The sequence below is a fragment of the Entelurus aequoreus genome, linkage group LG14 (assembly GCF_033978785.1).
Source record: "Entelurus aequoreus isolate RoL-2023_Sb linkage group LG14, RoL_Eaeq_v1.1, whole genome shotgun sequence".
Lineage (NCBI taxonomy): Eukaryota > Metazoa > Chordata > Actinopteri > Syngnathiformes > Syngnathidae > Entelurus > Entelurus aequoreus.
The window spans coordinates 43,979,359-44,001,889 of record NC_084744.1 but is presented as its reverse complement, the minus strand read 5'-3'; the positions used below and the strand labels follow the sequence as shown (position 1 = coordinate 44,001,889).

The 22,531-nt window shown below is 40.4% G+C and overlaps 1 protein-coding gene across 1 annotated transcript; it reads right to left on the bottom strand.

Moving 5' to 3' along the window:
- Window positions 1-211: 211 nt before the first annotated feature.
- On the bottom strand, window positions 212-17,138 carry cd302 (CD302 molecule). Its single transcript, XM_062069965.1, has 6 exons — window positions 16,979-17,138; window positions 10,071-10,196; window positions 8,910-9,020; window positions 8,444-8,626; window positions 1,417-1,437; window positions 212-1,326 (listed from the first exon to the last, which is right to left on the bottom strand). The coding sequence occupies exons 1-6, from the start codon at window positions 17,070-17,072 to the stop codon at window positions 1,121-1,123; spliced, it is 741 nt and encodes a 246-aa protein (XP_061925949.1). The 5' UTR covers window positions 17,073-17,138; the 3' UTR covers window positions 212-1,120.
- Window positions 17,139-22,531: the final 5,393 nt, after the last annotated feature.

Below are 22,531 nucleotides of genomic sequence, written 5' to 3'. Positions count from 1 at the left end.
AATGGATGGATGAATGGCAACGAGACAAACTAGTCACGTCTTAGAAACGCTACTTTTTATAAACACAAGGGGGCGCCATATAGCAGTCAATCATTTGGATGTTTTTGTCCTCATAGCTCCTGCACATTAACATGAGTTGTTGTAAAATCAATTTTAATGTAGACACAACCAACACTTGTGACTCCAAGTAGTTGAAAAAATGCACACAAAGTGTTTCTCAGAGTAACTTTATTGTGAAGACGCAGGGCTCAGATTGTGCTAAAAGCTTGCACCAGGCCTTATTATAAAACATTCTGATCAAGTAACACTTTTCTCATCTTCAGTTCTGGCTTTGATTTCTCTGCTATAATGGATACATATATGTTCTCTAATATAGACGATGCCAATCTTTTTGAATTACATTATATACACTTTTCGATTTAAAGAAAAGAAAACAACAACTGGAAGACAGTTTGATTATTGTGCAAAATATTAAAAGGACAAGTGTTTAGCAACAGTTTGTGTTGGTCTCTAATTGAAATAAAAGGAATGCAGCCTAACTGTTAAGTCTGAGAATATTAATTCATTGTATTTTTAGAGCATTAAATCAATCGCAACTGGACTGATTAGATTGTCTTGCCTCTGAACCGAGCACAATGTCATTATCCATTTATCTATTGGCAACATTTACACTTTTGTAAAGAAGTCAGCTCAGCTTTTCACTCAAAATGTCAAGTTGTGTGTACTTGGACAAACTCAGAGAACGTAACTTGATCATTTAGTAATTGTTACCATGGCTTAAATGACTAGTTGTTGAGACAAAAGGTTATAGTGTAACAGAAACTTAGAGACGGCAACATTTTTAAAAAATAAAGTTGTTATTTTTGCCCTTCTTAAGAGTTGATCACAGGTGTTTTTATCATGCCTAGTGCTGAAAATGCTATCACTAAGCGTTTATACTGAGTAATATGAGTGATTCAACCGAGATTAGTGCCTGATGATGAAGCAAATGAAATGCACACAAGGCTACACTGGATTGAACAATGTTGGAAATACTGATTTACCTCACATTCTGAGTCAAACATTTGGCACTCTATGTAACCCACTGTGTGGATGGATGGAGCCTGAGGAGAGCCTTGCCCTATGGCCCGCTGTCCAGCTCCTCTGCCTCCACCAGGCAGGACCGGTCCGAGTCCAGGACTCTGAACGGAGGGTGGTACTCGAAGGCTGTGACGACAGAGGAGCCCGGGTTTTGGTGCCTCTGGTGCAGGAACCAGATGACGGCAGAGACAACAACAATGGCGATCACGCTGAGAATGACCAGTGCTGACAGCAGTGCGCTGGGTCCTGATGGCGGACAATGGACAATGCAAGGAAGTGAACCATGAATTAAAATAGTATAAAAGTGGAGGGGGGCACAGTGGAAGAAATACTTACTCTGCTTGGTTTCCTCTGCTTCTGAAAAACAGAAAATACAGTACATGTAAGTCAATGACAGAAAAAGAATGGGTCGGACATGATTTTATTTGGTCAGCTGGGATAGGATCCAGCCCGCTCCTGACTGAACAGGATACGCATTATAGAAATGGATGGACGGATGCTCTACGGCGCAGCATTGTGGGACAGTGGTGTGCAAAATTCCAAACTGAATTGAGAACGTCTACCAAATTCTAATCTGAAATTAATTTGAATTGACGTTGAGACACGGGAAGCAGAATTGCAAATTCCAATTGATCATTCTGGTGTATTCCACAATCATGATTTCCACAATATTGCATAAACCAGGGCTATTCAACTACATAACAAAGAGGGCCACAGTCATATTATTTTATTAGAGCGTGTCAAAACACGTATTGGTATGTCAGACTTAGCCTTGTCTTGGTTTAACTCTTATCTTACTGACAGGATGCAGTGCGTCTCCCATAACAATGTGACCTCGGACTATGTTAAGGTAACGTGTGGAGTTCCCCAGGGTTCGGGTCTTGGCCCGGCCTGCACTCTTCAGCATCTACATGCTGCCGCTAGGTGACATCATACGCAAATACGGTGTTAGCTTTCACTGTTATGCTGATGACACCCAACTCTACATGCCCCTAAAGCTGACCAACACGCCGGATTGTAGTCAGCTGGAGGCGTGTCTTAATGAAATTAAACAATGGATGTCCGCTAACTTTTTGCAACTCAACGCCAAGAAAACGGAAATGCTGATTATCGGTCCTGCTGGACACCGACACCTACTTATTAATACCACCTTAACATTTGACAACCAAACAATTACACAAGGCGACTCGGTAAAGAATCTGGGTATTATCTTTGACCCAACTCTCTCGTTTGAGTCACACATTAAGAGTGTTACTAAAACGGCCTTCTTTCATCTCCGTAATATCGCTAAAATTTGTTCCATTTTGTCCACTAGCGACGCTGAGATCATTATTCATGTGTTCGTTACGTCTCGTCTCGATTACTGTAACGTATTATTTTCGGGTCTCCGTATGTCTAGCATTAAAAGATTACAGTTGGAACAAAATGCGGCTGCTAGACTTTTGACAGGAACAAGAAAGTTTGATCATATTACGCCTATACTGTATATACCTCTATATACCTATATATATATACCTATACTGGCTCACCTGCACTGGCTTCCTGTGCACTTAAGATGTGACTTTAAGGTTTTACTACTTACGTATAAAATACTACACGGTCTAGCTCCAGCCTATCTTGCCGATTGTATTGTACCATATGTACCAGCAAGAAATCTTCGTTCAAAGAACTCCGGCTTATTAGTGATTCCCAGAGCCCAAAAAAAGTCTGCGGGCTATAGAGCGTTTTCTATTTGGGCTCCAGTACTCTGGAATGCCCTCCCGGTAACAGTTAGAGATGCTACCTCAGTAGAAGCATTAAAGTCCCATCTTAAAACTAATTTGTATACTCTAGCCTTTAAATAGACCCCCCTTTTAGACCAGTTGATCTGCCGTTTCTTTTATGCTCTGCCCCCCTCTCCTTCGTGGAGTGGGGGCACAGGTTCGGTGGCCACGGATGAAGCGCTGGCTGTCCTAAGTCGGGACCCAGGGTGGACCACTCGTCTGTGCATCGGTTGGGGACGTCTCATCGCTGCTGACCTGTCTCCGCTCGGGATGGTCTCCTGCTGGCCCCATTATGGACTGGACTCTCACTATTATGTTAGATCCACTATGGACTGGACTCTCACAATATTATGCTAGATCCACTCGACGTCCAATGCACCGGTCGCCCAGGGGGGAGGGGGGTCCCTACATCTGCAGTCCCCTCCAAGGTTTCTCATTGTCCCATTGGGTTGAGTTTTTCCTTGCCCTGATGTGGGATCTGAGCCGAGGATGTCGTTGTGGCTCGTGCAGCCCTTTGAGACACTCGTGATTTAGGGCTATATAAGTAAACATTGATTGATTGATGATTGAGTTTCAGTGGCCAAAGGGCTCAGGGGCCGGACATCGAAATGTGGATGTTTCATCAAAAAGTGCCTCCGTGGGTTATATTGCATTGAGACTGCGTTTACTTAATTGCAAAATAAACAGCAAAGTAATCGGCTTTCACACTGCACTGTAAATAAACTCATTACTCAGCCCTCGCTAGGGTTGAGTATCGAGTATCGATTGGAACCGGGACTAACTTTCCGATTCTCCCGGAATCGTTCAAAAGTTTAAATTTCGATTCCTAGTTTCGATACCCAGTCCGCCGACCGGAAGAAGAAGCCGCTGAACACCAACGAAGAAGCGCCCACCGCCGGAAGTGTTAGCATAGTCGAGCCTATGTAGCCGAGCAAGTCAGTCAAGCATGGATAGCGGGCGTCGGCGGTCTAAAGTGTGGCTTTATTTTACTAAAAAAAATGAAATATCTGCGAAATGAAATATCGGCGAAATGTAACACGTGCGACAGGACTGTTTCGTGCTTAGGAGGGTGCACGTCGAACATGATGAAGCACCTCCGAGTTCATGGAGTACAAATAAATGTGTGTCCCGTCTTCGACGCGCTCCGACGCCCAGCCCGGCACCTCGGTGACTGCACTGCAGTCCGAATCCGGTAAGTAAAACAATATATATGCGATAAATAATGTGTTTTGCGCCAACGTTGAGGCAGCTAACAAATTAGCCCGCATATTTTTTCATAGACAATTTACAACCTGCTAGCCAGGCTCCGCGATGTGCTCAGCGTACTCCGTTCAGCGTACTCCGTTCAGCGTAGCGGCAATGGGGAAGATGTCTGTGCCACAGACGGAAGAGTGCCACAGAAAGGTCACTGCACACATAGTCAAAAGACTGCATCCCTTTTCAGAGGTGGAATCTCCAACATTTAGGTTAGTTAAGCAATAACGTTAGAGCTAAGCTAATTGATACTGGGCTAAACAGTAACAGCAACATTACATGTTTGTTTATGTTTGCAGGGATATGGTGAAAACTCTCACCCCAAAATACATACCACCTTCCAGGGACTACCTGTCAAACACATTGATCCCAGCATGGTACAAGAAGAATCGGAATCGAGAATCATCAGGAATCGGAATCGGAACCGTACGAATTCAAACGATACCCAACCCTAGCCCTCGCTGCTTGTTTCCAGCGTGTGCAGCCAGTTAACAGTAGGAAGAAAAAGCTGTAGTTTTTGTTGAGGATTGATGTTCCTTCTTTTGAATTGTTTTCCTTCCTTACACTTCTTCCTTCATTTAGGTTTGTAAGACTGAAAATATAAACATAAAATAAACATAACAAAAGTATAATGTTCATTATGTATTTTACATAAATAATGTCCACTGTGTATTTCACATTAATGAAATTGGTTTACTGTTAATATATTCACACAATAAACTACAAATGTTTACATACGTAGAAATTACACAATATTCACACGCAAAACATTGTGTGTGTGATTTATTACTATTAGCGTTATCGCCATCTAGTGGTCAAATTTAATGCTACATGTATTAAACGAGGCTTGTTCGTTACTCTCAGACAAAACAACACAACCACAAATACAAAAGACGTTACAAAGTCTATTTTGTTCTAAAACAAAAAACTAAATTAATAATCAATATGTTTCTTAACTTAACTGTAAATACAACTTAAATGCAAATGAATATACAACTTTACCACTTAAGTCATCATTTTTGCGCTTAAGAAACTTCTCCCTGACTTTAGCTCCAGACTTCTTCTCTTTGTTTGCGATTGTCATTACTGCCACAAGTGGTGGAAAAGTGTATTACAACTGAGTACCGCTGCGGCCCATACAGACCACAGCTAATGAAAATAATTTTTTTGGCAGCCCTCTAGGTGGCGCTTGTGGCTATGAATAAGAAACACTGCTGTAGATGTGAGTTTTACATATTGTGTAAAAATATTATTACTATAAACCTATATTTTGATTAAAGTAAATAGCTTTTATTGACAATTAAGAATAGAAGCATCTTCTATACAACCGAACTGTAATAAATTATTATTAGCAAATTATTACAATGAAAAAAGAATAAAATTTGTCAAAATATGTGTTTCATAGCAAGATGGTAAAATATTTTAGCATTTTAGGCAAAACCATTGTGAAACGTGACAAACTTTTCCTATTGCAGTCGTCCCTTGTTTATTGCTGTTAATTGGTTGCAGACCAGATTTCCACAAAGTAGGAATTCTTATTTATAGATGTAATATTTTCATGATAGAGCATAAAAAAACGGTTTACGACCTTGTAAATATAGATTGGAACATTATACCGAATCAGAATCAGAATAGTTTTGTCTATAGTCTACATTGGAGCCCTCTCGACATAAAATAACACCCTTTTACACACATTTTACCCAATATAGTGGACATTGCGTTTATCTTTGCATCTTGCATTGAACAAAGAGAGCACAGTCTACCAAGTCAAATTCCTTGAGTGATAAACATTGACCAATAAATCTGATTCTGATAATAATGGGAAAAATAAGACATAAGTGTAAAGTAACAGTTTGTCAACACAAGCACTAACCTGTGAAAATACTGCAACTTTTTTGGTGTTGATGATGATCTGTTGTGCAATACAACAACTTGGTGTGTAGTTCATTTAGCCATTTTGTGCTTGAAAATGCATAATTTAGGCCAAAAATATGTAATATGTGCATATATTTGAATCGGCTACTAGTATTAAAAGGCCACTGTCACAAGCGAAACAGTGAGGAACCATGAAATTATTTTTTAAGAAATAAATATTTGGAAAAGCCGTGATAGAGTGAATTGGCAAGGGACGACTGTATTTGGCTACACGGAAGTTGACTGAATTGCAATAAACTGAATTCCTTTTCCTGTAATTCCAATTCAACATGTGGGGCGGAGACAATCCATTTGTAATTCAAATTAATTCACTTGATATTGCACGTTTGGAATTTTGCACAAGCCTAATGAGCACATCTGCTCCACACTCAGGAGAAAGTACAAATGGGTTTGACTCTCTGTTGGAACATACACTAGGTGTGAATGTGAGTGTGAATACTAGTTTGTCTATATGTGATTAACAGGTGACCAGAACAGGATGGACCTCTGCTCTTGCCCAAAGTCAGCTGGCGTAGGCTCGATCGCTGTGACCTTCAACAGGATAGCTGGCATTGAAAAAGTGTCATGTTGCAAATATCAGATTGCACGATACATGTTTTACCAGTCACAACTGTCATGTGATCCTTTAGAGATTATTGATCTATGCCACAGCAATAAGCTTGCTTGGAGTAAAGTACGCTTACTGTGGCTACTGGGGTTAAAGTTTAAGTGCGTGTGCATATATTTACTGTATACACATTAGGTTTTGCGAGTTACTAAATTTAATGTGCTAAAGCCTTACAGATTATTATTTTTATGATACTGGTGCAAGTCAAGGAAAACTTTCATTTCTAAGGTTTAGATTGGTTAGTCATTTACACATAAAATCATGCTCAAAATGAATCTAAAACGTGAAGAAAACCTCATTTGATATAAATTGGAAATTATATATTTTTAAATACACTCAATTACAGATTTAAATCGGTCAATCCCCACTACCTACCATTGTTCTGAGGAATTTCATTTGATTAAGCTTGTTCTAACATTTTACACTAGAAAATGAAGTATGTGCTGTGATTTGTGCTGATATCGTATCAGATTAATATCAATACTCGGGGCTTGGCAGTGGTTTGCCGTCAGGGCCAGCAAGGCCTTCTCTGCTGGCCTAACATAACCAGAAATCATGATCATAATTAAAGATAAAAGTATTTTTTTATTTACTTTCATTAATATCTAAAAGTATTCATATTCTCTTCATGTCATATTATGCTCCTTCCAGCACTGTTGTTTTTAGGGTATACAATTTTTATCCAATCAGAATTCAGTTAGCTTATGTTGCCATGCTGTACCAAATCTGCCCGAAGCTTTCAGAATCAACAATGCTGGCGTATGTGCACTGTAAGTGAACGGGAACATACAGTTGATAGACAGTTGCGATAGCCAATCAGATCATGTGTTGTTGTCAGTAAGGCCTTCTAGCTGGCCTAAGGCAGATATACAGTATATTGTGATGTTATGAGCCAGGTAACATAAGAACTCCATTACCCAGCATGCCACAGTAGTGAAGAGCATTCGCAGTAGCCCCGTTTAGCCATGCCAGCAACGGGATGTTTTTGATGAGCACCTTATGGAGTAAACTTTAAGAGGTCAGCCAACACGCCTCGTCTGCATCTTTTATGATTAGACAAGACAACATGTATTTGCAAGGCCATTTTCAAGAAAGATATTTAAAGAAAAACTACATCTTGTGAGACCATGTCGGCCAACCCCGGAAGCTCGAATGGGTGCTACAGATTGTGAGTTCTTTATTTTTTTCACGTTTAATATGTTTTTTGCAATTTTTAATTTCACAGTACCACATAAGATATGTTTTAATTGCTGATGCGGGTTTATTGATTTTTAAATGCGCCAGAAAATAACCTGTTTTGTAGTGCGTAAATGTGTTTCTGTAGAGTATTTCTCCAGCAATGGTCATGTGGGGACATAAATTATGATATTTTGAGAGGTAATCTTTGAAGTCGGACATCACTGAAGGCCTAGGTGGGAAATGCATGGCCTGCCACTGCGGTATCGAAATTGGAAATGAAAAAGTACACCCCTAATAATCAGCATCCAGCAGATGTATTTACCTTTGCATGTGCTTTAAAATGTTGGTTGCGCTACTCAACTGTCTGTGAGAAACTCATGTGCTTGTGTGTGTTGACAATGAAGTGTCAGAAATGCAGTTTGCTCTTTACTGCTATTACAACATTGGTTTTATAGCTGCTCCGTTGGGCAATGTAGTCGTTTTTTAACATCCATGTGGTCAAATAGAGCTATATTTTCATTTTTACTTTCCATTTCCCATGTAGTCCAAATCATAATTAAAATGAAAAGAACGAGTATCATCTCTCCTCAGAGGTTCCAGCGTTGAAAGAAAAAGTAATACATACTCTGAGCCGTCTCACATATCACTCCATTCTCCAGGTCATCTGAGCAGCTGACAGTTTCCCACTTCCCCGTGTCACTGTGCAGAGCCACACATTTATCCAGTGGCACAAGATCGGATAAAGACGATCCGCTTTCCCAGTTTGTGAATCTCACCAGATCTTCACCGAACCATTTCATGTCTTCACCTGTTAAGAGGCATTTTGCATCAGCACAAACGGTCCTGCACTGTAAAAAAAATACAACTTTTTTTTTTAAGTCACTAATCTGCATCTTTCACTTCCTAAAAACTTGTGCAAAAAGAAAAAGAAAAAAAAAAAATTAAAAAAAAGGCAGGATTTCCTGAAGTTGTGTCAGGATGTACTTTACAGTCAGGCTCAATTTACCTAGTAAGCAAACTAGAATACAGGTGTACAAAATACAACTTTTTGGAGCATATTTCCACATGTCCGCGGATCACATGACACTTACTGTTTGTATCAAAATACATTCCCAGCCAAACGTTGACTTGGCCTTTCCACACCTCTGGGCTATATTTGACAACAAAGTCATTCTCTTCAGCACTCTGGACGGTCAGCAGCTCTGTAAAAGAACAAAAAAACATCAACACATCTAGTCACTGGTCACAACATTATACCTAATGTTGTGACAGCAATCTTAGCTGTCGAACCAAAAATGAGAATTATTGTCTAGATCAGTGTTTTTCAACCACTGTGCCGCGAGATAGTCTGGTGTGCCGTGGGAGATTATTTAATTTCACGTATTTGGGTTAAAAATATTTTTTGCAAACCAGTAATTATAGTCTGCAAATGATGTGTTGTTGTTGAGTGTCGGTGCTGTCTAGAGCTCGGCAGAGTAACCGTGTAACACTCTTCCATATCAGTAGGAGGCAGCCGGTAGCTTATTGCTTTGTAGATGTCGGAAACAGCAGGAGGCAGCATGCAGGTAAAAAGGTGTCTAATGCTTAAACCGAAAATAAACAAAAGGTGAGTGCCCCTAAGAAAAGGCATTGAAGCTTAGGGAAGGCTATGCAGAACGAAACTAAAACTGAACTGGCTACAAAGTAAAGAAAAACAGAATGCTGGACGACAGCAAAGACTTACTGTGGGGCAAAGACGGCGTCCACAAAGTACATCCGAACACGACATGACAATCAACAATGTCCCCACAAAGAAGGATAAAAACAACTGAAATATTCTTGATTGCTAAAACAAAGTAGATGCGGGAAATATCGCTCAAAGGAAGACATGAAACTGCCACAGGAAAATACCAAAAAAGGAGAAAAAGCCACCAAAATAGGAGCGCAAGACAGGAAGTAAAACACTACACACAGGAAAAGAACAAAAAAGTCAAAATAAGTCAGGGTGTGATGTGACAGGTGGTGACAGTACACCTACTTTGAGACAAGAGCTATAGTGATGCATGCTTGGTTATGCTTTAAAGTCATATCCAACAATTGCGACAACGACTTTTTACTGTCAACTGAGTTTCGTTTTTTAATGATTTCTGCTGGTGTTGTGCCTCCGGATTCTTTCAACGCAAAACATGTGCATTGGCTCAAAAAAGGTTGAAAAACACTGGTCTAGAACGTGCAGATCCAACATTTTCTGAACTAATTATTGATTGACATACCGTGGTTTTGGCAGAGGCTTTTCGCCTTCTCAAAAGTGTACACTTTGAGTTTGTCTTCTTCTCCATGGACAAAGTGGTAGCATCTGTCTTTGAAGGGCACCCAGGTGCGCCCATCAGCAGGACAGTCTGACAAAAAGTGGAACAAAAACATTAATTATCTTTATCTTTCGACTCAAGGCTTTGCTTGCAATACATTAAAGGTGCCAGAGCACATTCTGCCAACAAAGACTATACTGTAGTAGCTATATGGTAAATTTGGTGTACTTTTAAAATGCAAATTGGAAAGTGGAACTTGTACACACACATCTGCAGTTTAGTAGAGTAGCAATACATGCTGTTAGCAATGGAGCGTTTTATAGAAAGCAGCAATAAATTAGTTGTGCATTTGTTCATAATAGGAGCAAATATGCATCAAGAGACATTCATTACTGACTAGTAAGTCATTTAAATGTATGTGCATTGGTCTCAACAGTGCTTTACTAGGACATTGTGGTTATTTAACAGGCTTTCTGCTTAAATAATTCCTTAATTGTTAGTAAATTTGCTCAACAACCTTTTCCCCTGAATAGTAGACCTTCGAAACTTGGACTCAATATCCCTCTTCAAATCAAGACTCAAAACACACCTATTCCTCACTGCTTATTCATTACAATCATATTATCTTCTCTATCTTTGTTGTTGTTATTATTGTTGTTTTTATCCAATTTGATTTTATTGTTTCGATCTTGTACGGTGTCCTTGAGTGCCCAGAAAGGCGCCTTATAAATAAAATGTATTATTATTATTATTATTATTTAAGTACCTGCTTAAAAGAATATGTCTTACAAGTGGTTTAATCTGACATTATGCCACATTAACAAGAATTATACTCCAGTTAATCCCAAAATTGTAGTTATATAATATTATTTCATTTTGTAAATGACAAACAAACTTGCTAAACCAGTAATCTGTGTCAGATTTAGTTGGTCATTTACTAGAGACGGGCAATAATACAAATTGTGGGAACAATCCCATACCAAGTAAATACAAGGGCAGTCCTGCTTATCCCGATACTTTTTACTTGGATCGTTGTCAAGCTCATGATTTCTAACGTCCATTTGTTAATCAGAACAGAACCAATTGCACATTTTTCAGCAAAAAAAAAAAAAAGAAGAAATTAGTTTTTGCACAATATATAAAACATTATCAAAGGACAATGTAACAATATAATGAAAATAGCATTATTCCTAATTACATAAAGTCTATCCATCCATACTGCATATGGCCAGCAGGCCAAACAGTGCAACATAAGAAAACCAAAGCAAAAACTACTTTTGGCTTTATTTCAAATCATCAATCACAACTATTTACCTGAGTTTTGGGAACAATATAATAATATATTTGTACTGCACAACAAAAAACACAAAATTGTGAAAATAAACAGAAGAAAACTAACAAATATCGATTTCATCACACCAATATCGTTTCGATGCCGATAGAACCCTGGTATTATGATACCAATGTGTGGACTGTTCCACCCACCTCTACTATTTACCAATACAGTGACAAGAATTATACTCCAATTAATCCCAAAATTGTAGTTATATAATATTATTTCTTTTTATAAATGACAAACAAACTTGCTTAACCAGTAATCGGTTTCAGATTTAGTTGGTCATTTACTAGAGACGGGCAATAATACAAATTGTGGGAACAATCCCATACCAAGTAAATACAAGGGCAGTCCTGCCGATGCCGATACTTTTTACTTGGATAAAACTCATGATTTCTGACATCCATTTGTTAATCAGAACAGAACACATTGCACAGATTTTCCAGCAAATGAAAAAATATATATCAATAACTTTGTTTTTGAACAATATATAAATACATTAACAAAGGACAATGTAACAATATGATGTAAGTAAAATTATTCCCAATTACATAAAGCAGGGATGTCTAACGTACGATCCGGCCCGCGAACAGGTTTTATCCGGCCCGCGGGATGAGTTTGCGAAGTATAAAAATGAGCCAAAATTTTTGAATGAAAGAAACTGCTGTTCTATTAGATGTCACAATAGCAATTGCTTGTATCTTTGTATATTACACTTTACATATGTAAAATAACAAAAAAAAGACATGACGTTAGTGCACCAGTCGAAGAAAATGATCAAATAACAAAAATAACATCCTGTAATTTGATTATGAAATTATTTTTTAAATCTTGATAGATTGAAAATTAACACCAATGAGTTGACTGATGAACATTATCACATGATGTATTCAGAAAGTATAAAAAACGACAAAAAAAGATAGAATATTATTAACCGCAACAAGTAAGTGTGCAAAAAAACCAACAACATTATGATTTCTACATTTTCACAATGTGTCTGTTCTATTTTTAAACAAAGAAAACAATCTGAAGTTGTCTTTATTTTTAAGTTATCGTGCCGTGATTTTACCAGTCCGGCCCACTTGGGAGTAGATTTTTCTCCGTGTGGCCCCCCGATCTAAAATGAGTTTGACACCCCTGACATAAATATTGCGTCAGGCCTTCTTTTTTGACTCAAAGGCAGTGTGGAGGAAAAAATCTGTTGGTACTATCGGGTACCGATTCAGGCCCACGAACAGGTTTTATCCGGGCCGCGGGATGAGTTTGCTAAGTATAAAAAATAGCCAACATTTTTAATGGAAGAAACTGTTGATCTAAATGTGTCCACTAGAAGTCGCAATAGCAATTATTTTTATCTTTGCAGATTAGGCTTCATCCATCCATTCATCCATCCATCTTCCTCCGCTTATCCGAGGTCGAGTCGCGGGGGCAGCAGCCTAAGCAGGGAAACCCAGACTTCCCTTTCCCCAGCCACTTCGTCCAGCTCCTCCCGGGGGATCCCGAGGCGTTCCCAGGCCAGCCGGGAGACATAGTCTTCCCAACGTGTCCTGGGTCTTCCCCGTGGTCTCCTACCGGTTGGACGTGCCCTAAACACCTCCCGAGGGAGGCGTTTGGGTGGCATCCTGACAAGATGCCCGAACCACCTCATCTGGCTCCTCTCGATGTGGAGGAGCAGTGGCTTTACTTTGAGCTCCCCCCGGATGGCAGAGCTTCTCACCCTGTCTCTAAGGGAGAGCCCCGCCACCCGGCGGAGGAAACTCATTTCGGCCGCCTGTACCCGTGATCTTGTCCTTTCGGTCATGACCCAAAGCTCATGACCATAGGTGAGGATGGGAACGTAGATCGACTGGTAAATTGAGAGCTTTGCCTTCCGGCTCAGCTCCTTCTTCACCACAACGGACCGATACAGCGTCCGCATTACTGAAGACGCCGCACCGATCCGCCTGTCGATCTCACGGTCCACTTTTCCCTCACTCGTGAACAAGACTCCTAGGTACTTGAACTCCTCCACTTGGGGCAGGGTCTCCTCCCCAACCCGGAGATGGCACTCCACCCTTTTCCGGGCAAGAACCATGGACTCGGACTTGGAGGTGCTGATTATCATCCCAGTCGCTTCACACTCGGCTGCGAAACGATCCAGTGAGATTCAGTGAGAGCTGAAGATCCTGGCCAGATGAAGCCATCAGGACCACATCATCTGCAAAAAGCAGAGACCTAATCCTGCAGCCACCAAACCAGATCCCCTCAACGTCCTGACTGCGCCTAGAAATTCTGTCCATAAAAGTTATGAACAGAATCTGTGACAAAGGGCAGCCTTGGCGGAGTCCAACCCTCACTGGAAACGTGTCCGACTTACTGCCGGCGATGCGGACCAAGCTCTGGCACTGATCGTACAGGGAGCGGACAGCCACAATCAGACAGTCCGATACCCCATACTCTCTGAGCACTCCCCACAGGACCTCCCGAGGGACACGGTCGAATGCCTTCTCCAAGTCCACAAAGCACATGTAGACTGGTTTGGCAAACTCCCATGCACCCTCAAGGACCCTGCCGAGAGTATAGAGCTGGTCCACAGTTCCACGACCAGGACGAAAACCACACTGTTCCTCCTGAATCCGAGGTTTGACTATCCGGCGTAGCCTCCTCTCCAGTACACCCGAATAGACCTTACCGGGAAGGCAGAGGAGTGTGATCCCACGATAGTTGGAACACACACTCCGGTTCCCCTTCTTAAAGAGAGGAACCACCACCCCGGTCTGCCAATCCAGAGGTACTGCCCCCGATGTCCACGCGATGCTGCAGAGTCTTGTCAACCAAGACAGCCCCACAGCATCCGGAGCCTTAAGGAACTCCGGGCGGATCTCATCCACCCCCGGGGCCTTGCCACCGAGGAGCTTTTTAACTACCTCAGCAACCTCAGCCCCAGAAATAGGAAAGCCCACCACAGATTCCCCAGGCACTGCTTCCTTATAGGAAGACGTGTCGGTGGGATTGAGGAGGTCTTCGAAGTATTCCCTCCACCGATCCACAACATCCGCAGTCGAGGTCAGCAGAACACCATCCGCACCATACACGGTGTTGATAGTGCACTGCTTCCCCTTCCTGAGACGGCGGATGGTGGTCCAGAATCGCTTCGAAGCCGTCTGGAAGTCGTTTTCCATGGCCTCGCCGAACTCCTCCCATGTCCGAGTTTTTGCCTCCGCGACCGCTGTAGCCGCACACCGCTTGGCCTGTCGGTACCTGTCTGCTGCCTCCGGAGTCCCATGAGCCAAAAGAACCCGATAGGACTCGTTCTTCAGCTTGACGGCATCCCTCACCGCCGGTGTCCACCAACGGGTTTTAGGATTACCGCCACGACAGGCACCAACTACCTTGCGACCACAGCTCCAATCAGCCGCCTCGACAATAGAGGTGCGGAACATGGTCCACTCGGACTCAATGTCCAGCACCTCCCTCGTGACATGTTCAAAGTTCTTCCGGAGGTGGGAATTGAAACTCTCTCTGACAGGAGAGTCTGCCAGACGTTCCCAGCAGACCCTCACAATGCGTTTGGGCCTGCCAGGTCTGTCCGGCATCCTCCCCCACCATCGTAGCCAACTCACCACCAGGTGGTGATCGGTAGAAAGCTCCGCCCCTCTCTTCACCCGAGTGTCCAAAACATGAGGCCGCAAATCCGATGACACAACCACAAAGTCGATCATGGAACTGCGGCCTAGGGTGTCCTGGTGCCAAGTGCACATATGGACACCCTTATGCTTGAACATGGTGTTTGTTATGGTCAATCTGTGACGAGCACAAAAGTCCAATAACAAAACACCACTCGGGTTCAGATCCGGGGGGCCATTCTTCCCAATCACGCCTCTCCAGGTTTCACTGTCGTTGCCAACATGAGCGTTGAAGTCACCCAGTAGGACAAGGGAATCACCCGGGGGAGCACTTTCCAGTACTCCCTCGAGTGTATCCAAAAAGGGTGGGTACTCTGAACTGCTGTTTGGTGCGTAAGCACAAACAACAGTCAGGACCCGTCCCCCCACCCGAAGGCGGAGGGAGGCTACCCTCTCGTCCACCGGGTTAAACTCCAACGTGCAGGCTTTGAGTCGGGGGGAACAAGAATTGCTACCCCAGCTCGTCGCCTCTCACTGCGTGCAACGCCAGTGTGGAAGAGAGTCCAACCCCCCTCGAGAGAACTGGTTCCAAAGCCCTTGCGGTGCGTCGAGGTGAGTCCGACTATATCCAGCCGGAACTTCTCTACCTCGCGCACAAGCTCAGGCTCCTTCCCCCCCAGCGAGGTGACATTCCATGTCCCAAGAGCTAGCTTATTTAGACGAGGATCGGACTGCCAGGTGCCCTGCCTTCGGCTGCCGCCCAGCTCACAATGCACCCGACCTCTATGGCCCCTCCCATGAGTGGTGAGCCCATTGGAGGGGGGACCCACGTAGCCTCTTCGGGCTGTGCTCGGCCGGGCCCCATGGGGACAGGCCCGGCCACCAGGCGCTCGCCATCGTGCCCCAACTCCGGGCCTGGCTCCGGAGGGGGGCCCCGGTGACCCGCGTCCGGGCGAGGGAAATCTGAGTCCTCGTTGTTTCCTTTCCATAGAAGTCTTTGAGCTAGTTAGGCTTCATATGTAAAAAAAAATCAACCACATGATGTTAGTGCACCAGTCGAAGAAAATGAGCAAACTACAAAAATAACAACCTGTAATTTGATTTTGATATTATTTTGTTAACTTGATAGATTGAAAATTAACACCAATGAGTTGACTGATGAACATCGTCACATAATTTATTCAGAAAGTATAAATAACGACAAATAAAGATAGAATACTATTAACCGCAACATGTAAGTGTAAAAAAAAACAAAAAACATTATGATTTGTTCTATTTTTAAACAAAGAAAACAAGCTGAAGTTGTCTTTATTTTTAAGTTATCGTGCCGTGATTTTACCCGTCCGCCCCACTTGGGAGTAGATTTTTCTCCATGTGGCCCCCCATCTAAAATGAGTTTGACATCCCTGACATAAAGTCTATCCATCCATACTGCATGTGGCTATAGGCCAAACAGTGCAACATAAGAAATCAAAAGCAAAAACTACTTTTGGCTTTATTTCAAATCATCAATCACAACTATTTACCTGAGCTTGGGAACAATATATTATTATATTTGTACTGCACAACAAAAAACACAATTGTGAACGTAAACAAATATCGATTTCATCACACTACTATCGTTTCGATGCCGATACAACCCCGGTATCATGATACCAATGTTTGGATTGTTCCACCCACCCATTTATATACCAATAGATAACGTAGAAATAATTTGGATAATCCCTGCAAGTCGTGCATCAATGGTAGCTGAAATGTTTTGCTACATGAGTAGACAGTAGTGTTTAAAAAAGTTACGTAACTAAGGTAACGGCGTCCATCATGTACTGAGAAAAAGAGGGAAGTTGAACACAAAACAAGACAAAAAGAGGCCTATAAAGCTCGTAATAAAGTGTCTGCGAGCATGAAGCGAGAGTGGCTAACGTCCTTACCTCCCGTCAAAGCCGCCTGCAAATGGAGGAGAAGCACAAACAAGCAGCACGTCTGTGACAGAGAACGACGACCACTTTCCCGCAACGACTCCATTATGACAACTAACTAGCACTAAGTCACTAACGTCTACTAGTCGTCTCTCCAGGCTGTCTGTGGTTAGCCCCGCCCCCTTTCCCAGTTAGCCCCGCCCACCAGTTTGTTTCAACACAGCAGCAAGTCCCATGCTATTTTGTGGCATTGTTAACATATAACATTAAAATGTTGTTTTTATTGTATGTTCAGGCTGGCTTTACATGCACCGAGTGAAGCTACTAACACTAATGTTTGCTAGAGTCTTTTGAGTTGGCCAAAAACGACCACATTAACCAACAGTTGGTGACGTTTCATGGTATCGGTGAGTTTAGTTTATTTGACTGTGCGTTACATTGTTAGCGAAGCTAACCCAAACAACCATGCTAACGGGCGGATAGCCAATGATGCATTCACGTCACAAATAGAGGATGGGAAAGCACAGATAATGGGGAATGTGGCGACGACAAATAAAATTTACAATGGCAACTGTGTTTTTAGTTTCTTGTGTGTATCATGTTTTTAACTTATTGAGTCGCTCTAATTTAAATTTTGAAAAGTGCCACTGCTGATATAAGTACAATAAGAGTATATTTTCAGGATGTCGGGGTGGTTTTCGAAAAATAGTATTACTCCTGAACTCCTCTCACTTTTAAGTTTCACTTCCCAACTGTATTCGGCAGTAAATAAACATCATTCCAACGCCACAGAAATACTAATATAATTGGATATTTAATATTATATTGACAATGTGGTGTTCATTTAAAAATGCCTATCAGTCAAAACAAAATAAATGGAAAATAAATTGCATAAAAAGGTGCCAATTTACCACTTAAAAAAAATAAATTAAAAAAAGGATGTCTTTGAAAAAGTGGCATTCAAAACACAGAAAACATGAAATAGAGGTTAATTTAGGATAAACAAACTGCGATGAGTCCAGAGCAGGGGTCACCAACCTTTTTGAAACCAAGAGCTACTTCTTGGGTACTGATTAATGCGAAGGGCTACCAGTTTGATACACACTTAAATAAATTGCCAGAAATAGCCAATTTGCTCAATTTACCTTTAACTATGTCATTATTAATAATTAATGATATTTATATTTGTGGAAACACTGATCATCTTAATGATTTCTCACAATAAATATATATAGAAACAGATAAATATCAATATGCAACACTTTATTTTTATATTTTCTCTAAGTGCACATTTTTCAAATTGAACATTTTCAAATGATCACTTCTAAGACAGTCTTGTGAAATCACAATATCCCATTTTAACTAGCTGGCCACTAACATTTTTTAACAAATCATGAATTACTTTGCACCATGTTTGTACAAATAATAACTCATGTAAAATACAAAAGTAAACTCTCACATTTTTAAATCATGTCACACTTTGAACTGGACACCAAATCTGTTATCTGTTTCTTTGTCAGTTAGTGGGAAGCCTGGCATTGCATGCTGTTAACTAGTGTGTTGTACTCTGGTGTGTAACTTGACACTGCAACTCTGAGTTAGTCTTGCAGATGTGCATCAGTGAGGCGTGTTCTGTGTTTGTTCTTGATGAAGTTCATGTCAGAAAAGGCTGATTCACAAAGATAAGAATTTTCCTCATTTTTTGCGGAACCTTCTTAATCTTTTGGACATATTTTCACAGCAATCTGGCATTAATTATGATAAATGTAAAATGTTAAGGATCGGAAATCTAAAGGGAACGTCCTTTCGAATGGAATGCAAAGTGCCTGTTTTGTGGACAGATGGACCAGTTAACATACTTGGTGTTGTTGTCCCAGAAAATCTGGAAGATCTAGGCTCAGTAAATTATGATAATCGACTAAGAAAGCTGGACAAAATTATGCAATCCCTAACCTTGTATGGTAAAATGTCTATTGCCAACTCGTTAATTATTCCTCAATTTATTTATTTGTTTTTGTCATTACCAGCTCCATCACAAAACTTTTTTAAGATTTATGAGCGGAGGGTCTTCGATTTTGTCTGGAACGGCAAACCAGAAAAGATTAAAAGAAAGGTTTTGTACAAAGAGTATGAATATGGGGGCCTGAAACTTCTCAACCTTGAAGCTATGTGTCTGTCTTTAAAAGCATCAATTGTTCCAAAGATGTATTTAAACACTGAGTGGTACACAAGTGTCCTGTTGGACAAAAAACATGTACTGTATCAAAAGAAATTGTATCCTTTTTTACAAGTGATCCCCTTCCATTTTTCTTATGTAGAGAGTCTGCTGGGAAACATGGCGGGGTTCATAAAGGAAACAATCCACTCATAGTGGTGTTTTCAATTTTATGTGCCAGAAAAAAGAGACGATATTTTGCAGCAGATAATATGGATGAACTCTAATATTGTAATAGATGGAAAGCCTTTCTTTTGGAAAAATATATTTGAAAGAGGAATCATTTTTGTCAATGATATTATCAATGAGAATGGTAAAATGATGAAGTATGATGAATTTAGAACTATGTATGGTGATGCTTGTTCAAGCTTTTCATTTTATCAACTAACTAGAGTAATTGGGAAAAGATGGAAACAAATAATGAATTATGGAACTACTAAATTATTAGTTTGTAAACCTCTAATAAGAAATTCTAGTTGGCAAAAAGGAACTAAAATAAATATGAAAATATATAATTTTTATTTAATAAAGAAATCTTTGAAGGCTGCCCCATACAACACATATGGAAAATGGGAGGAATTTTTTGACTGCCCGTTGCCATGGGATGCCATATTCAAACTAATCTATAAAACTACTATCGATGTGCAAAATCGTTATTTTCAAATTAAAATTATTTATAACTTCTTACCCACAGGGAAAATGTTAAAATTATGGAATATGACAGAGTCAGATGATTGCCGATTTTGTTGTCAGGAGTCTGAATCCACCCTGCATTTGTTTTGGTATTGTCATATTGTGTCTTTGTTTTGGGTGGAAGTTGAAAAAATGTGTTTAAAGATTGGTTTGTTTATGAAGCTTAATGTGGTTTCTGTTATTTTAGGAGAGTTCATTGACAATCATGATTTAGTCAATTTAATTATAGTACTCGGTAAAAGGTTTATTTTTAAGGCCAAAAACAGATATTCACTTAGTATTACTCTCTTTAAAACATTTATGCAGTATTTTCTAACTTTAGAAAGTTACATGGTTGAAAACGATAATGATGCCAAAAAACATTTAAAAAAAGATGAGAAGTCCTCAAAGGCTTATTTTGAAAGTACAATTATGTTTATAGATTATATGCTATCTGTTGTTGTGTTCCCTAATTTGAGTGACCTGGACATAATCTGGACTGTACATACATGCTTATTTTGAAAATGTAATTTTGTTTATAAATTATATGCAATCTGTTGTGTTCCCTAATTTTTTTCTGTGTACATGAATGGAGGTGTGTGTTGCTGAGTCCGACTTGGACATTATCTGGACTGGGCCTGGTTTTAAAAACCCTTTAAACAAATCTAATTTCATTGACAACCTGGTCTGTTGAAGATAAGGCCCTTTTTTTTAAAAATAAAATAAAATAAATAAATAAAAAACATTTTCTTGGATAAAAAAGAAAGTAAAACAATATAAAAATAATTACATAAAAAATAGTAATTAATGAAAATGTTAGTGGACCAGCAGCCTATACAATCATGTGTGCTTCAGGGACTGTGTCCCTTGCAGATGTGTTGTCTATGTTGTGGGAACCAGAATATTGGTAGCAGAAAGAAATAACCCCTTTTGTGTGAGTGGGTGTGGATGAGTGTGCATGGGGGAGGTTGTTTGGGTTGATGCACTGATTGAAAGTGTATCTTGGGTTTTTTCTATGTATATTTAATTTAAAAAAAAAAAAAATGTAAAAAAAAAAAAATTGTTTTTTTGTTTTTTTTTTTAATTTTATATTTTTTTTTTTAGAACAGGCCCGCGGGCGACTCATCTGGCCCTTACGGGCGACCTGGTGCCCGCGGGCACCGCGTTGGTGACCCCTGGTCCAGAGTGTACGCTGCCTTCCGCCCAAGTGCAGCTGGGATAAGCTACGGCCTCGAGAGGGACACGTGGTAGAAATTGGATTGATTGATCGATTGATTGATTGATTGATCAACTTGATTGAGAAGTTTATTAACATATCAAAGAATTGAATCCATGTAATGCTTTAAAAAGGCAAATGGATGGCACAAAAAGCCAAAAGGCTTGTTTCCATTGTGGTCCATTACATATTCATTACATTTGATACATTCAATAATAAAAGAACCTGTAACATGTATATAAAAAAATTATGTTAAAAAAATGGATAGATGGATGGAACTTGTTTTAGAGTGATTGAAATAAGTAGTACAAAAGCCCCCCCCCCCCCAAAAAGAAAACTTGGTGGAGATGTAGTGATAGTTGCACACATCTCAGGATGCATTTTACTCCTCTTGACAGTCACTCTCCAAATTTAAATGTTTAGAGGCTGTCCCTTGGCAACTCAAAGTTTCAGCTCTCTCTCCAGATTTCCTACGGGATTAAAGTCAGGAGGTTGGCTATGCCATTCTAGCACCTGTCAGAAAAAGTTGGAAATATTTGGCAACAGATGCGTGATCGATCAAGGTCGTTAGCCATTTCCTTCATCCAATAAAGTCCTTACAGTATTTCTGTGAGTGTCTTTATTCATGCTTGGAAGATACACAAGTCTCCAATCAGGTGGCAGCAGTGTTCAAACTAACCAACAGACCTGTTCAACACAGTAGCAGAAGAACACACAAACATGAGCACAAAAGAGAGATGTGGAAGTTTGTAACACGAATGAAAAGGTAAACAAGTGATGATAAGTGCAATAAAAATATCAGGGAATACGATGAAGCGTACATAGCTCTTGGGTTTACCATGAGCACAGTAGGAAATGAAGACAGACTGGTGTGTGTTTTATGTCCAAAAAACGACGACAACTGAAGAGGGCGTCCGAGACGTTACACCCTATACAGTATGTCAGTAGGTCATTGGACTTTTTTCGCCAATAGGCCAGTCATTTTGTGAGCACAGAAATCTCTGCCAGGTGCACATCAACTAATGTAAAAGGTCATATTGTGTGCCATTATGGAAAATGTATAAAGTGATGGAGCTGACAAGTGATGGATGTTTGAATGCAAACCCCAGTGAATTTGTGGTATTTCTCTGTTTTGAGAATCACAATGGCAGAAGAGTCTTGTTTAAATCCTAAAAAATAAAGTTAACAAACTTGATCTGGAGAAAGTTTTAAAGCTGTAGCAGATGTAACTTTAGCTAATTTTATAAATCGATTTCAATAGGGCCCAGTAGTTCAGAAGTAGTGTAATTGGATTTTGGATAATGGATTGGATCAAATATTGATAATGGGTTCAAAACCAAAATTATATTCTGAAATCAGATTAGATCCCATTTTCAAATGTGGTTTTAATCTGGATCAAAGTATTCATTGGTGTTGTTCAAAACTTTTTAATTGGATTGAGAGAACTTTGATAACAAAAATC